General features: G+C 43.1%; 2 protein-coding genes and 1 pseudogene across 2 annotated transcripts; 1 reads left to right on the forward strand and 2 right to left on the reverse strand.

Moving 5' to 3' along the window:
• Positions 1 to 1,958: 1,958 nt before the first annotated feature.
• On the reverse strand, positions 1,959 to 3,163 carry LOC119366595 (photosystem II protein D1-like). Its single transcript, XM_037632351.1, has one exon. The coding sequence runs from the start codon at positions 3,059 to 3,061 to the stop codon at positions 2,000 to 2,002; it is 1,062 nt and encodes a 353-aa protein (XP_037488248.1). The 5' UTR covers positions 3,062 to 3,163; the 3' UTR covers positions 1,959 to 1,999.
• Positions 3,164 to 3,325: 162 nt separating this feature from the next.
• Positions 3,326 to 6,284, reverse strand: LOC119366594 (annotated as a pseudogene).
• Positions 6,285 to 13,245: 6,961 nt separating this feature from the next.
• On the forward strand, positions 13,246 to 15,938 carry LOC119366596 (NAC domain-containing protein 30-like). Its single transcript, XM_037632352.1, has 4 exons — positions 13,246 to 13,468; positions 14,464 to 14,660; positions 14,768 to 15,075; positions 15,345 to 15,938. Exons 2-4 carry the CDS (start codon positions 14,480 to 14,482, stop codon positions 15,792 to 15,794), a joined length of 939 nt encoding a protein of 312 aa, XP_037488249.1. The 5' UTR covers positions 13,246 to 13,468; positions 14,464 to 14,479; the 3' UTR covers positions 15,795 to 15,938.
• The last annotated feature ends 1,109 nt before the right edge of the window (positions 15,939 to 17,047 follow it).

The raw sequence follows: 17,047 nt of genomic DNA on the forward strand, positions 1-17,047 counted from the left end.
CGCGCTCCGCCCCGGCCCACCACCGTCGCCGTCGCCCGCGCCCCTGCCCCGACGCGCGCCGCCCCGGCCTGCCCTCGCCGTCATCCGCGCCTCTGCCCCGACCCTGCCATCCTCGCCGCACCTTGGTCCGGCCGCCGGCGCCCTCCTTTTTCATATTTTTTTCATATATATATGCTTGTTTTATATATTTTTTGTATGAATGTATGTATTTTTTCAATTGTAATATGCATGGTGTTTTCAATTGTTCTCTGATTTAGTACATTAATTTTAGGTTAGTTTCATTTTTAGAAAAGTTTTATATATTTAGGACGAAGGAAGAGAAGGAAGAAGGAAGAAGAAGAAAAAGTTTAATATATGCAAAAGTTACATTTTTAGAAAAGTTTTATATATCTAGCTAGAAAGAAGGAAGAAGAAGAAAAAGAAGGAGAGGAAAAAGGAAAATAAGAAGAGGAAGAAAGGAGAAGAAGAGGAGAGGAAGAAGAGGAGAGGAAGAAGAGGAGAGGAAGAAGAGGAGAAATAAATAAGAAGAGGAAAAAAGAAGAAAAAGAAGAGGAGAAGAAGAAAGAAATAGAGGAGAAGAAGAAAAAATAGAAAATCGAAGTATCGACGTAATTTCATAGAGTCATTCGATCTGAATGCTACATGAAGAACATAAGCCAGATGACGGAACGCAGAGACCTAGGATGTAGAAGATCATAACATGAGCGATTCGGCAGATTTGGATTCCTTTCCTATATATCCACTCATGTGGTACTTCATCATATGATTCATATAAGATCCATCTGTCTAGAGATCGTCATATACATCTAGAAAGCCGTATGCTTTGGAAGAAGCTTGTACAGTTTGGGAAGGGGTTTTTTGAGAGAAAAGAAGAATCTACTTCAACCGATATGCCCTTAGGCACGGCCATGCATAACATAGAAATCACACGTGGAAGGGGTGGGCAATTAGCTAGAGCAGCAGGTGTTGTAGCGAAACTCATTGCAAAAGAGGGTAAATCGGCCACTTTAAGATTACCATCTGGGGAGGTCCGTTTAGTATCCCAAAACTGCTTAGCAACAGTCGGACAAGTGGGTAATGTTGGGGTGAACCAAAAAAGTTTGGGTAGAGCCGGATCTAAGTGTTGGCTAGGTAAACGCCCCGTAGTAAGAGGGGTAGTTATGAACCCTATGGACCACCCCCATGGGGGCGGTGAAGGGAAAGCTCCCATTGGTAGAAAAAAACCCACAACCCCTTGGGGTTATCCTGCGCTTGGAAGAAGAACTAGGAAAAGGAAAAAATATAGCGATAGTTTTATTCTTCGTCGCCGTAAGTAAATACGTAACTAGGAATATGGAAAATTGCATTTTTGGAATTTGCAATAATGCGATGGGCGAACGACGGGAATTGAACCCGCGCATGGTGGATTCACAATCCACTGCCTTGATCCACTTGGCTACATCCGCCCCTTATCCAGCTAAAGGATTTTTTTCTTTTTTCCATTGATCATTATTCTATTTATTCTGACCTCCGTACTTCGATCGAGATATTGGACATAGAATGCCACTCTTTAAAAAGGAAAAAAGGAGTAATCAGCTGTGACACGAAAAAAAACGAATCCTTTTGTAGCTCATCATTTAATGGCAAAGATAGAAAAGGTCAATATGAAGGAGGAGAAAGAAACAATAGTAACGTGGTCCCGGGCATCTAGCATTCTACCCACAATGGTTGGCCATACAATCGCGATTCATAATGGAAAGGAACATATACCTATTTACATAACAAATCCTATGGTAGGTCGCAAATTGGGGGAATTCGTGCCTACTCGGCATTTCACGAGTTATGAAAATGCAAGAAAGGATACTAAATCTCGTCGTTAACTGAATTCTGAATAGAAAGATTAAGAAGAAAAAAAAGATTCAAAATAAAGACAGAAATACCCAATATCTTGTTCTAGCAAGATATTGGGTATTTCTGTCTTTTCTTTCTTCAAAAATTCTTATATGTTAGCAGGAAAACCTTATCCATTAATAGATGGAACTTCAACAGCAGCTAAGTCTAGAGGGAAGTTGTGAGCATTACGTTCGTGCATTACTTCCATACCAAGGTTAGCACGGTTGATGATATCAGCCCAAGTATTAATAACGCGACCTTGACTATCAACTACAGATTGGTTGAAATTGAAACCATTTAGGTTGAAAGCCATAGTACTAATACCTAAAGCAGTGAACCAGATTCCTACTACAGGCCAAGCAGCCAAGAAGAAGTGTAAAGAACGAGAGTTGTTGAAACTAGCATATTGGAAGATTAATCGGCCAAAATAACCATGAGCAGCCACAATATTATAAGTTTCTTCCTCTTGACCAAATTTGTAACCCTCATTAGCAGATTCATTTTCAGTAGTTTCCCTGATCAAACTAGAGGTTACCAAGGAACCATGCATAGCACTGAATAGGGAATCGCCGAATACACCAGCTACACCTAACATGTGGAATGGATGCATAAGGATGTTGTGCTCTGCCTGGAATACAATCATAAAGTTGAAAGTACCAGAGATTCCTAAAGGCATACCATCAGAAAAGCTTCCTTGACCAATAGGGTAAATCAAGAAAACAGCAGTAGCAGCTGCAACAGGAGCTGAATATGCAACAGCAATCCAAGGACGCATACCCAGACGGAAACTAAGTTCCCACTCACGACCCATATAACAAGCTACACCAAGTAAGAAGTGTAGAACAATTAGCTCATAAGGACCACCATTGTATAACCACTCATCAACAGATGCAGCTTCCCAAATTGGGTAAAAGTGCAATCCGATCGCCGCAGAAGTAGGGATAATAGCACCAGAGATAATATTGTTTCCATAAAGTAAAGAACTAGAAACAGGCTCACGAATACCATCAATATCTACTGGAGGGGCAGCGATGAAGGCGATAATAAATACAGAAGTTGCGGTCAATAAGGTAGGGATCATCAAAACACCGAACCATCCGATGTAAAGACGATTTTCAGTGCTAGTTATCCAGTTGCAGAAGCGACCCCACAGGCTTGTACTTTCGCGTCTCTCTAAAATTGCAGTCATGGTAAGATCTTGGTTTATTCAAATTGCAAGGACTCCCAAGCACACGTATTAACTAGAATATAGATAATAGAAGGCTTGTTATTTAACAGTATAACATAGACTATATACCAATGTCAACCAAGTCAGCCCAAAGATTAGCTATCCATATAACTAAATTAACCAAACCAATAATTTTGTATTTGTAAATGAAGTGAGTCAAAGTTAAAAACTTTGATGGGTCTTTTCTATATGGGTTGCCCGGGACTCGAACCCGGAACTATTCGGATGGAGTAGATAATTCTTCCTTGTTACAATAGAGAAAAATCCCTCCCCAAATCGTGCTTGCATTTTTCATTGCACACGACTTTCCCTATGTAGAAATAGCCAATTTCTATTCCAAAGAGGAAGTTCTACTAATTTTTTTAATTAGTAAGTTGATTCACCTACTCTTTATTATAATAAAAAGAACATTTCAGAATGAAAAATAGAAAAGTTTTTTCTTGATCATTTATCAACCCTTTCCTGTTTCTTAATTTCGTCTAATGATTAATTAAGAGGGTTGACCAGGTCATTGATACGTATAATATCCAAATACCAAATACGCTCAGTGTGTGATCCACAGAAAGAAAAAAGAGTTGTTTTGGTGAACATCAAAGAAAAAACTTGCTCTTCTTCCATAAAAAATTCTTCTAAAAATGCCGAACCCAACCGTTGCATAAAAGTTCGTACCGTGCTTTTATGTTTACGAGCTAAAGTTCTAGCGCATGAAAGTCGAAGTATATACTTTAGTCGATACAAAGTCCGTTTTTTCGAAGATCCACTATGATAATGAAAAAGATTTCTACATATCCGACCAAATCGATAAAGAATATCCCAATCTGATAAATCTGTCCAAATGGGTTTACTAATAGGATGCCCCGATCCAGTACAAAATTGAGCTTTTGATAAGTATCCTATGAGGAGAGTAGCGGGGACTATGGTATCGAATTTTTTCATTCGAGTATCTATTAGAAATGAATTCTCCAGCATTTGATTCCTTACTAACAAAGAACTTTTTGGTACACTTGAAAGGTACCCCATAAAATCGAAGCAAGAGTTTGCTAATTGGTTTATATGGATTCTTCGCGGCTGAGTCCAAAAACAGAAATAATATTGCCATAAATTGATAAGGTAGCATTTCCATTTCTTCTTCAAAAAAAAAGTGCCTTTTGATGCAAGAATTGCCTTTCCTTGATATCGAACATAATGCATAAGAGGATCCATAAAGAACCATAGGGTTTTTCGAGAAAAACCAGGGTACATTATCCCAAAATGTTCCATCTTCCTAGAAAAGTGGATTCGTTCCAGAAAAGTTCCAGAAGATGCTAATGGTAAGCAAGAAGATTGTTTACGAAGAAACAACAAAAAAAATTCATATTCTGATACATAAGAGTTATATAGGAATCGAAATAGTCTTTTATTTTCTTTTTGAAAAAAAAATGGATTTCATTGAAGTAATAAAACTATTCCAATTCGAATAGTAGTTGAGAAAGAATCGCAATAAATGCAAAGATGGAACATCTTGGATACGGTATTGAAGGAGTTGAACCAGGATTTCCAAATGGATAGGATAGGGTATTTCTATATGTGATAGATAATCCAAATGCAAAAATTTGTCTTCAAAAAAGGGAAATATTGAATGAATAGAGCGTAAATTCTGAAACTTTGGTATTTCTTTTTCTTTCGGACAAAATAATTCCCGTAGCGAGAATGGGATTTCCACAACGATCGCAAACCCTTCAGATAGAATCTGAGAATAAAACTCAGAATAAAAATAATTTTTGTAATCCAATAATCGATCTTGGTTAGGATGATTAACCGAGTTATCCAAAAAATTCTGCTGATACATTCGAATAATTAAACGTTTCACAAGTAGTGAACTAAATTTCTTGTTATTACAACTAACAACTATTTCCTCAGGTTCAGAACCATTTAATCCATAATCGTGGGCAAATGCATAAATATATTCCTGAAAGAGAAGTGGGTAGACGAAGTATTGTTGACGAGATTTATGTTTTTCTGAATACCCTTCGAATTTTTCCATTTGTATTTCTACTTGAATCAGAGAGAAGAAGCATTTCTCGGTTTATCGAATGATGATACATAGTGCAATATGGTCAGAACAGGGTGTTGCATTTTTAATACAAACCCTGGAAAGAAAGGGAGTCTAATCCACAGATCTTTTTCTGCTCCTTTTCTACCCAATTAGTTTATGTTTGTTCTAATTAAAAAAAAAAGAACAGAACAAGTTTTTTATTTTTGCAGGCCAATCGCTCTTTTGACTTTGGAATACAGCCTCTTTATCAATATACTGCTTCTTTTACACATTCAATCCATAACATCCCTTATACAATCCATAATCAAGAATAATTAGGATTTCTAAAAAAAAAAGAAAAAATAAAGGGTCCACTCATAGGAAAACCCAACCTTTCCCCGCATCCGGCACTAATCTATTTTTAACGTCTAATTAGAGCGGGGAATCATTCCAATTAGGAAGTTCAGCTCGTTGCTTTTTATTTTACCAGAATTGGAGCCAGGCTCTATCCATTTATTCACTAGACCCAGAAAATCGTAATTTTGGATTCCATTCAAAAAAGATTGATTTTATTACGACATGCTATTTTTTCCATTCATTACCTTTGAGGATCAGTCGTGGTCTTCTAGACTCTACCAAGAGTCTGGACGAATTTGTTGTTTCATCCAAATGTGTAAAAGATCATAGTCGCACTTAAAAGCCGAGTACTCTACCATTGAGTCAGCAACCCAGATAAAAAAAGGATCTTAGATACGATCGAAATCCAAAAATCAATGGAATTACACTGCGCGCTTCTGTCAAAACATTGAACTAGTAAGACATCAAAAGATTTTTTTTATCGACCATGAAAAACACTCAAATGCCAAAACGAACAGGTCCGGTTAAATTCCACTAAAGTAAAGTTAAAAAACGAGCGACCCTAATCACGATGGCCAAATTCTCCTTATTTTTAGCGATTTTTATTAAAAATATATATTATATTGTATGAGAATACATGCAAGAGGAACACCCTTATCATTTGAGCGAAGTGTAGGGAGAAAAATGGAATATGGAGTGAGGATAAAGAGACCCATCTATCTACAAATTCTATTTGTTCAATAGACCTTTGTCAATGGAAATACAATGGTAAGAAAACAAATTAGATAGAAAAAGTAAATAAAATAGGGGCTTATGTTGAATTAGCACGATATAATATAAATCCAAATAGGATTAAGAAAGAGGTAAATTGTGTCTAAATAATTATACAACTAGGAATACTAATAATCTTCTCCTATCCTACTTTTTGATTCATTTAGTTCTTCAATTAACTCAAAGTGCTTTCTTTTTCTTTAAAGAATTCCGCCTTCCTTAAAATATCATAAACAGTTCTTGTCGGTTGAGCACCCTTTTCAAGGAAATAGAGAATAGCTGGAACATTTAAACAAGTTTGATTCTTTATCGGATCATAAAAACCTACTTTTTGAAGATCTCTTCCTTCTCTTCGAGATCGAACATCAATTGCAACGATTCGATAGACAGCTTATTGGGATAGATGTAGATAAACAACGCCCCCCCTAGAAACGTATAGGAGGTTTTCTCCTCATACGGCTCGAGAAAATGATTCGAATTTCTGTCGATAATAATAGAAATTAGACTATGACGTGCATTAATTTCCTTACAGAAAAAACAAATTTCATTTATACTCATGACTCAAGTGGGCTAATTTTGCCTGACAAACTTCGAAGGCAAAATCCTTCCAAAATTTTTGAGTCGTCTTTAAACTCTTTTCTTTGTCTCATTTCGAACGAATTGACTTTTATTCCTTATTCTGATCCAACTCTGTTGTTGAGACAATTGAAAATTGTGTTTACTTGTTCTGGAATCCTTTATCTTTGATTTGTGAAATCCTTGGGTTTAGACATTACTTCGGGAATTCCTATTTTTTTCTTTCAAAAGAGTAGCAACATACCCTTTTTTCTTATTTCCTTCGATAAAGCATTTATCTCTTCTATAGAAATCTAATAAGAGGGATTGATTCTGATATACTTTTATTGGACTTTCTTCTTATTTGAACCTTTCGATTTATTTCTATATTAAGGATAGACTGACAAAGTTGGCCTAATTTATTAGTTTTCACTAACCCTAGATTCTTTCCCTTGATAAAAAAAATTCTGTCCTCTCGAGCTCCATCGTGTACTATGTTACTTAAACCCAGCGCAAATTTGGTTCGGAACGAATAGAACAGGCTATGTCGAGCCAAGAGCATTTTCATTTCTATGGAAAATGATGGATAGCAAAATCCACAATCGATCATGTCCTTCAAGTCGCACGTTGCTTTCTACCACATCGTTTTAAACGAAGTTTTACCATAACAAACATTCCTCTTTTCATTGCAAAGTGGTATAGAGAATTGATCCAATATGGATGGAATCAATATTCTATTTTTTCTTCTTCTCCTCTATTCCTTTCTTCTTCTCCTCTTTTTTTTTCTTCTTTTTTTCTTCGATCTTCTCCTCTGTCATCGTCGATATACCCCTCCCGATAACTTCAACATGAGGGGGGGTCCATATACCCCCTCCCGATAACTTCAATACGTGGGGGGGTCGATATACCCCCTCCCCGATAACATTAATTTCTCCCGTGTATGTATCTCGTCGTTGTCGATATTACCCCCTTGAAGCGTTGTCGATATTATCCCGGGTCGAGGGTTCTAGGGTCGAGGGATCGAGGGTTCCATGATCGTCTAGGGGTCGAGGGTTCCAGGGTCGTCGAGGATTCAAGGGGTCGAGGATCGCCGAGGGGTCGAGAGGGTTCCTAGTGTCAAAGTATTGAAGAAATCCATGGCTTCATCATTAGCCGGAAGTAACCATGGCATGATGGTACGAAGTCCTCCAAAGTTATTCTGGAATGGAGTCCCGGATAGGATAATTTGCCTTTTTGTACGAATTTCAGCAAAGGCCTTCCAAATAACGATATTCGGAAGGTTCTTGCTGAACTTTGTACCAAAAAGCGAATTATCCTATCTGGGACTCCGTTCCAAAATAATTTTGGAGAGCTTCGTACCATCATGCACCTGTTACTTTCGCCTAATGATGAAGACATGGTTTTGTTGAATCCTTTGACACTAGGCAACCTCCCGACCCCTCAGCGATCCTCGACCCCTTGACCCTCGACCGCTCGGCGATCCACGACCCTCTACCCTACCGCGGGCGTCGATGCCCACGTCACTTGTGGGACATAGATGTAGTGTTCAACGCCGACCCCCTCCCGATAGCTTCAACACGTGGGGGGGGGTCGATATTACCCCCTCCTAGCTTGAAGCGTTCTCGAGGCCACCCCCTAACCCTTGAAGCGTTGTCGAGGCCACCCCAAACCCTAGAGAAGCAGCGTCGAGGCCACTAATATGATTCCTTATTGTGATTAGCTAGCTAGTTCTACGTTTGGCACTAATATATCCATATCTGTCATGTTTGAATAATAATTGCCATGTTGTAAATATTTGTAGAAATTATGGACACCCCCGAGACGAAGCACAAGAAGCGTTGTTGAGGGACATAATCGCACAAGGAAGTGATGCCGTCTCCTCGTTGATGTTTCTCAACGACAACGATGGTCTGGAAGGAGAGGGTGAAGAAGCAGCTGGCTATGATTTACATGGCTCCGATGACCCAATGCCGGTGCAAGAAGGAGAGGGTGAAGAAGTAGACCGTGAGGACGGCTCCGGTGATCACCAAACCGAGTCCGGCCAGGTATATATATTAGTTAAGCCTGTGCTGACTAGCTAATTGATGCATTCATTGTTTTGGTATGTACACATATTAATTAACTCTCGTCTTTGTTCTTTTTTCTAGCCCTCCGGATCGAGCACAACTTCGGTAAAGAGACGAGGCCTGAAGAAAAAGTTGAGCTCGGATGAAAAGTTTGAGATCATACAAATCGCGCGCGACGGCCAACCGATTGAACCCTACTGGACAAAGAAGGCATTTGTTGCTCAGTGCGGGGTTCTGGTTAGGGACAAGATCCCGATAGCATCCAGCAATGGTATAAGCCTAAGAACGAAGACCCTGAGGTGTCTTATGTCAATGATATGCAGAAAAAGAATCTTTGGACTGAGCTGAAGTCAAATTTCACCCTACCGCCGGAGGATGATCCGGAGAAGCCAGTTATAGAGCCATTAATCAAGTCTTTTGCTCTGAAGAAGATGGCAGACCTATTCAGGAATTGGAAGAAAGACCTCAATAGGTATGTCGAAAAAAATGAGACACCAGAATTCATGGGCAAATATGAGAAGATCAGAGATGACTGGCCCGCATTTGTGGCCTACAAGACATCGGAAAAGAGTAAAAAGATGTCGGCGACAAACAAAAGAAATGCTGAGAAGAAGAAGCTTCACCATCGCACGGGGTCAGGTGGCTACCTCGTAGCCCGGCCTAAGTGGGCCAAGGCTAAGAATGATCTGCTTGATAAAGGGATCGAACCAGAGACAATGAACTGGCCAGAACGTTGCCGGACTTGGTTCTTTGGGGCCGGCGGATCCTTGGACCCTATAACAGGGAAGTGCATTTGGACGGATGAACAATTGGACATACCAGTCAAGAGGCTTCAGCAATATATCGAAGCAGCGCAGCAAGGGACGTTCGTTCCAGACAGGGAGAACGGCGAGCTCACAATGGCCCTCGGCAATCCTGAGCACCCTGGACGGACACGAGGCACGCCAGGCTCCGTTTCGTGGAAGGCTGGATTTCCGGACGCAGGGGGTTACAAAACCCAGGAGAGGAGGAAGAAACTGGAGCAGAGCCAACTGCAGGCGCTGCACGAAAGGGTAATGGGGCTAGAGGAACGAGAAGCAGATCGCAGCAAACGACCTACCGAAGCTTCCCCCGAAGCTACCCCGCCATCTCAGCGGAGAAGCAGCGTGGCTTCCACTGAGCTGCTTCAGCCAGAGCATGCCTTGACGGCTCCTGCCAGCTATCCCGTGGATGCTATCACGGATGCTGAAAATTGCCACCTTATGGCGCAATGGAGCAATTTGAAGGTGAAGGCAGCTGTTGGCTCTGTTTATCCTACTAAACCCGACTCAACTTTTCACTGCCGGCCGATTCCAGAAGGATATGCTAAGGTGATGGTCGATGAAATAACGGAGGGATTTAAGGACCTCCGGCTTGACCACCCTACCGGTGAAGGGGAGTATCGGCTGGGTTCTACTCTGAAGACTCCATGCCTATGGCGGAAGGATCTCATCAACCTTCCAAACTGGACGCCTCTGCCTCCTCCTCCTCCTCCGGCGAGTCAGGGCACTCCGCCTCCTCCACCGCCTCCTCCTCCGGCGAGTGACGATCAGGGCACTCGGCCGGCTCCTTCTCCGGCGCGTGGCGGCACTCCGCCTCCTTCTCCGCCTGCGCCGGCGCGCCAGAGCAGCCAGCCTCCTCCTTCTCCGCCTCGTCAGCAAGGGCGGAAGAGACCCGCCGCCGCTCCGGCTGCTCCGGCGCGTCGCAGTCCTTCTCCTCCGCCTCGTAAGCAAGGAAAGAAGACATCCGCTCTGTCTACTCTGCCGGCGTCTAGCAGTACAGCCAAAGGCGGGAGGAGATACAGATTCGGTCCTTCTCTGAAGACTCCAGAGAAGTTACCGTACGAGAGGAGCGAGGAGGAAAACGCGAAGATCGCGCAGACCGAAGTGGATGACTGGTTTCAAGGGTTGAAAGCAAAGAGACATCCACCTCCGGAGGAGAAGGTAGATCCGGTGAAAGTGAAGCGCACTCTGGCTGCCCTGGCAAAACCACCCAAGTCTCCGCCGAAAGGCAACTATGAGCGCATTATTGGAAAGACATTTGCCGAAGCGGAGAGGTCGGGAAGTACTAAAAGTGATCAAAGGATGAAAGAACGACGAGCTGGGAAACAAATTGCCCAGCTCGGCGAACAAGTGAAGCAATCGTGCCCCCCGCTCAAGGTGCCTGCTAGCAACATCGTCGATCCGAGGATGGTGCCCGGTTATGGCAATCCTGCAGATTACCTGCCCGACGATGTACATTATGATATCTTGGAGGTGCAGATACAAAGATACGAGTACGGGAAGCCTCTCGTCAAAGATGAAAGTTCTCTATCAACGATGATGCGAAGATTGCATAATTGGTACATGAAAACCTGCAAAGAGTCTGAGGGGAGGAGTACTTTGTATGTGAGAGTTCAAAAGGAGCATGACCTCCTTGGAACTGAACTGTTGCCTATTCCATTTGAGGAGTTCTACCAGTTTTTCAATCAATTGGCCATCGATAAAGCAACGGTCACCTCCTACTGTCTGTAAGTAGTACTACTTCCGTCATTAAGTCTCTCTATATAACTCAGCCCTTTCATTGCATGTATTTATAATTATCCTCGCTATATTATGCAGATTGAAGATCGCCGAATTGAAGAAAAGACAAGTGGGAGATATTGGGTTCATTAACACGTATCTCATAGATGGAACTGAGGTTCAATATCGTGCCCAAGAAACTGAGGCCAACTTGCTACGATCGTTGGAAATAAATGAACACAAAGATATAATACTCTTTCCTTACAACTTCAAGTGAGTGTTACTGTCTTGTGGCATATTCGGTTTCCTTATTAGTCCAGGTTATAGTAATGTAATATTGATGAGTTATGCATGTGTGCGCAACTACCACTATATTCTCCTAGAGATTAAGCTTGAGAAGGGAGTAGTAACTGTCTTAGACTCCAAGCGAAAAGATCCCAAGGAGTATGCGGACATGACTGAAATGCTCGAGAAGTAAGTTAAATCGATCATTATCCACCATATCAGCAACTTTGTTCATTTCTGATATCAAGTAATTGTTTTCTTTGTATGGCAGGGCTTGGAGAAAATTCACCAAAAAAGTTTTGGGACTACCGAAGAAGCTGCAATTTAGGCACCCAAAAGTAAGTACTATATAGTAGCATATTCCAGGCATCTCCTAGTGATTCAAGCGCTAGTTTCATCAATACCATTTAGCATGCTTGCTAATTATTAGTTTGATTGACCTCTATTTCTTGTAAAGTGGTTGTGGCAGGAACAAGGGAATGATTTCTATGGATACTACATTTGCGAGTCCATCCGCCACACGACCTGTGAGCGGGGCTACTCCGACAAACAATATGAAGTGCGTAAATAACAATATTCACTATTTTATTTTATTACCATCATTTATGTTGAGTTTCATTCATATATATATATATATATATATATATATGTATATATATATATATATGTATTGACCCCCTTCTTAAAATTAGATATTTCGGATGCGGGATGAACTCCTAGCACCAGATCGCATGCGAGCAATTCAAGAGGAATTGGCGGCATTCTTTCTGGACCACGTGATCGCTGAAGACGGAGAATACTATGTGGACCACGCGTCCGTATTTTAGGAGATTATATATTTGTAAAAGATAATTATTGTATATATGTAGTCGGTAGTGTCGGATAGATATACGAGAACTTGTTGTTCGACCAATCTCACGGAGAAGGAGAGGTGGTCGATATCACTTCTATCTGTATGCATATATGTTCATGACGATCTTCTGTTTGCTTACTAGCTAGCTAGCGTGTCTAGCTAGTCCTCTCTATACGTATGTATGGTACGTATCGTCGACCAAGCACGGACAAAAGAGAGGACACTTCTCTTTATTAATTAGCTAGCTATAGCACAATATATGAAAATCCTGTCAACTAGATAGAGTAGGAGGCATAGCATTCACCAAGTCACCGGAGATGCAATGAGTGGCGGCGCACTGCCCGAGGATGATTCGCTCGCCGGTGCGGGGCCCATAAGAAAGTGTCTAGAGTTGCTGCAAAGAATCAATCAATATGAGTATTATCCTCAATTCCTCGTTGCCCATAAGAATGATGTCTAACTTAAGGACCGTGTCTCTTCTTGTTCTCAGCCGACCAAATCGACAGCCACCAGCACCACCACCCCCCGGCTAGCCGTGTAGCCACCCCCACCCGCAATCCATGGCTTTTCACTCACTTGTACTAGAAGAGATCGATTAGTGTGTCTCTAACCTGTCACGCTCAGTGCAAAAAATCGACTGGTGGATGTGATCAGCCATGGATGTTCATGCTTTCTGGGTTATATAAATAGGGGCCCAATCAAGCTTCCCTAGCAGTTACCAACCTCGTTCATAGTACTACTACTACTGCATTTGCAATCCAGCGCTTCATCTCTCTCTCTCTACTGCATTTGCAATCCAGCGCCTCATCTCTCTCTCTCTCTCTCTCTCTCTCTCTCTCTCTCTCTCTCTCTCTACTGCATCATAGGAACAATCAACCAGGCAGGCAGGCAGCTCTTTGCAAGCCATCTTACTACTTCTCTTTTCGTCTTCTCGAATCGGCTAATTTGGTGAGTCCCCACCTATGATATCGTTCTACTTCTCTATATTTGCTTTGTATGTTAATTATTTTTTCACTTCTACAAGCGGGTTGCATCATGCATGGCAGATGGATGAGCCTGACTACTTAATTTTACTGCAGTGTTGTACCACCAGCTAGCTAGTACTACTTGCTTTCTACCATCCAAAAGTGCCCTCATATTCCTGCACCAAATTCCTGCTGGTAGTGTTGAGTTTGAATTCAGGTTGAAATCAGTCTCTGCAACCATATTCCTGCTCAATCAGTGTACCTCCCAAGCCATATTCCCTTGCTGGTACTCGTAGTACAAACCTGTAGTTCAGTCGTCTGGTCCACCACAAAACTGACCACAGACCCAACCGTCTCTCTAACCATAGTCTTGGTACATGTCCGGTACCAGTAGACGGGCACAGAAAAATGATGGAAAATACACGGATAGAACCCAATCCTGAAGTGCACTCAAAGGTACATGCTGGCCTTTGCATTCATGCCCCTAAAACTTTCATTCTCACAGCTATAGGCAGCATCCACTGCAGGTCCTTTTCATTCCTCTTTTCTCCTCTATCTTCTTGCATTCCAACTTTACATTACAAGCTAGACCAAGACTATCCACGTTCCATGCCATCAAGTGCTTGCAATCAGCCTAGATTACAACTGTACTTTGTCCTCAAAAAATCAATCCAGGACATGATTGCACTAGTTAGACAGATTTGGTGTGGGCTACATAGGCTGCTGGAGCGAGATTACAATATAAATAGCAATTCATATTAGCCTGCGCATACATATGTGTGCTCTGCTCTGCTTGCTGTCAAGTGTCTGTGGTGACCACCTCTCTAGATCACTAGCTATCTATAAAGATCTTCTCTTCTTCTCTCTAGTCCACATGCATAAATATATACATGATCGATCGCCACTGTTCTTCCTCTCTGCACACAGCTACCTACAGCCAGTAGTAAAAAGTTGAAAAGGTTGTGCTCTTGATTTCAGTTCACAGGAGAGCTAGATGCTAGCAATGAACAAACATCGTCAGGAGGAGTCGTGTGTTTCCCCGGGGTTCAGGTTCCACCCAACAGATGAGGAGCTGGTGGGGTACTACCTGGCTCGGAAGGTGGCCGCCCAGAAGATCGACTTGGACATCATCCAGGAGGTGGATCTCTACCGGATAGAACCATGGGACCTCCAAGGTACAAACAAATTTTGGCATTTGATCTTGGAATTTGTATACGCATGGCGTTCTATTGATTCAAGTTACTAATTTACAGTGGTGTTTGTGCAATTATCGACGGTGCAGAGAGGTGCGGCGGCAGGGGTGGAGGCGGAGCACGGCCAGATCAGGAGGACCAGTCGTCGTTGGAGTGGTACTTCTTCAGCTTCAAGGACCGCAAGTACCCTAGCGGCACCCGCAACAACCGCGCCACGGCGGCAGGGTTTTGGAAGGCCACCGGCCGCGACAAGCCGGTAACCTCATCCAAGAGGCGGGTTGTCATCGGCATGAGGAAGACACTCGTCTTCTACAGGGGCCGCGCACCCAACGGTAGGAAGACCGACTGGATCATCCACGAGTACCGCCTCCACACAAGCGAGCACGCGCCCACACAGGTATGCAATTCTTCAGTTCCTCTTCTTCATCCTCCATCTCCACTGCTTCTTTTCCCTCTTCCTCTTCTTCTTGAGTATTTATTGATGAAAAAATAGCGTGGCCTTTAAAATATGCTATTAGCGTCCTATAGCAGCCTGTCAGTGAGACACTGGCTTATTTAGCGAAACTTTTCACATAACGCTATAGCGTGCTATCAGCGACGCTATAGCATGCTATTTTTTTCACTCAGAATTTAGTGTTGATGATGATGATCATTGTGATGAAGCAGGAGGTAGGTTGGGTGGTGTGCCGGGCGTTCCAGAAGCCGACCCCAAACCAGAGGCCATCCTACATCTTCCCCGCATACTCTGCCGCTCCACATCTCGGTGGCTACTACAACGCGCGGCCCTGGCAAGGCGGCAGGCTCGGCTTCCCCGGCCAGGGTGCCCAGTACTCCCCCTATGACCCGCTGGAGAGCAAGCAGAGCATCTTCAGGAACATCCCGCAGCTCATTGAGAACCCGCCGATGACCACCGCCGCTGCTGGTTGCGGCGACGCCGGCTATGACTTTGTCCAGCAGGGACAGGCGGCAGCCGGCATCGACTGGAATTTCCTGGACAGCTTGTTGTCCACGTCTCCGCAGCTAGTGCCGCCTCACACCTTCAGCTTCCCTCATGAGGGGGAACGAGAGGCTCTTGGTCTTCCACGTCCACTAGAAGTAGATCAGCACAAGTTGTAGCGAATGAGCCATCGGTATACGTGAGCCTTGGTGCATGTGAACTTCCACTAGCGCGAGCTTCCATCGTGCCATGTACATTTGCTTCTGACCCCTTGATTTGTTTGTCATGTAAATATGAAGGAACCTAGGTGTAACATCCCTGAACATTTTTCGTATTCATGAATATTTTTGAATAAAAGACACAAAAGAAAACCGAAACAAATATATAACCAAAAGAAAAGAGAAGCTAAAAAACCAACCAAAAATTATAGAAATAGAATCAAGGGAACAGATTGGTGGCCGAAAAAAATTTAGCCGAAAGTGATCAATACATGGTGTAAGAGCTTGTGATTTAAATCAAGCACTAAGGAGATGTATTAAATTAAAGTCGGTGACTACTACCGCATATGCATACGAGCTGAACCAAACCAGGGCGTCGTGGCGATGGAGTCAAATCCAGCAGATCTCGGTAGGGGGTCCCGAGCTGGTAGCCTTGGCACAATGGTAACATGACACAGAGGAGACTCCATGTTTATCATGGTCCGGGCCCTCTCGAAGAGGTAAAACTCTAGGCCCTGTGTTTTATTGATGAGTGGGGTACAAAGTACGGCGCCCTGATAACGGCGAGGTCTGCCGGTGCCAGGATGGTGGCACCGGTTTCGTCATGTTCTGACAACTTTGACCGAACCCGAAACGCCACAACGTGCTGCAGATCCGAAAGGTCCCTTCAATAGTCATTATGCCATGTTAGCGCAACTCGAGGCCGTTTCTATTGGGATGTCTTGTCAATAAAGAGATAGTGCCATGGATTTTTGGGGGCATCATCAGTAATCCCCGTGATTCGCAACGTAACCCACATCGTATTGGGAACTTGCGAAATTGCTGGCACGCCCCTTCATTGTTTTACCGTCTTATAGAAGGTACACGGTGAAATCAATCCATTTTCATGCCATTCCTCTCGGTCTTGCTCTCGTCATCTCCAATCTCCAGCGTCGAGAAAATAGAGCCTAGCCAAACCTTTCGATCTGTTCTTGCCTCCTTTCCAATCTCAAGCGATGGCCGGGAAGGGCAAGCGCACCGTGGTGGCACAAACCTCCAAGGGTGAGCCAAATGCCGCCACCAGGAATTAGGAGGCAGTTGTCAAGGGCGAGAAAGTGGTGAGCAAAGGGGTATGTCACTCCCTTCCATCATTATCGCCGGAGACATCACCGAGCTACATGTGCTCCGGTATCTTCCACCACCTGACAACGTGCGATGTAATTCCCCACTCGTTC

This window comes from Triticum dicoccoides, chromosome 2B (assembly GCF_002162155.2).
Source record: "Triticum dicoccoides isolate Atlit2015 ecotype Zavitan chromosome 2B, WEW_v2.0, whole genome shotgun sequence".
Lineage (NCBI taxonomy): Eukaryota > Viridiplantae > Streptophyta > Magnoliopsida > Poales > Poaceae > Triticum > Triticum dicoccoides.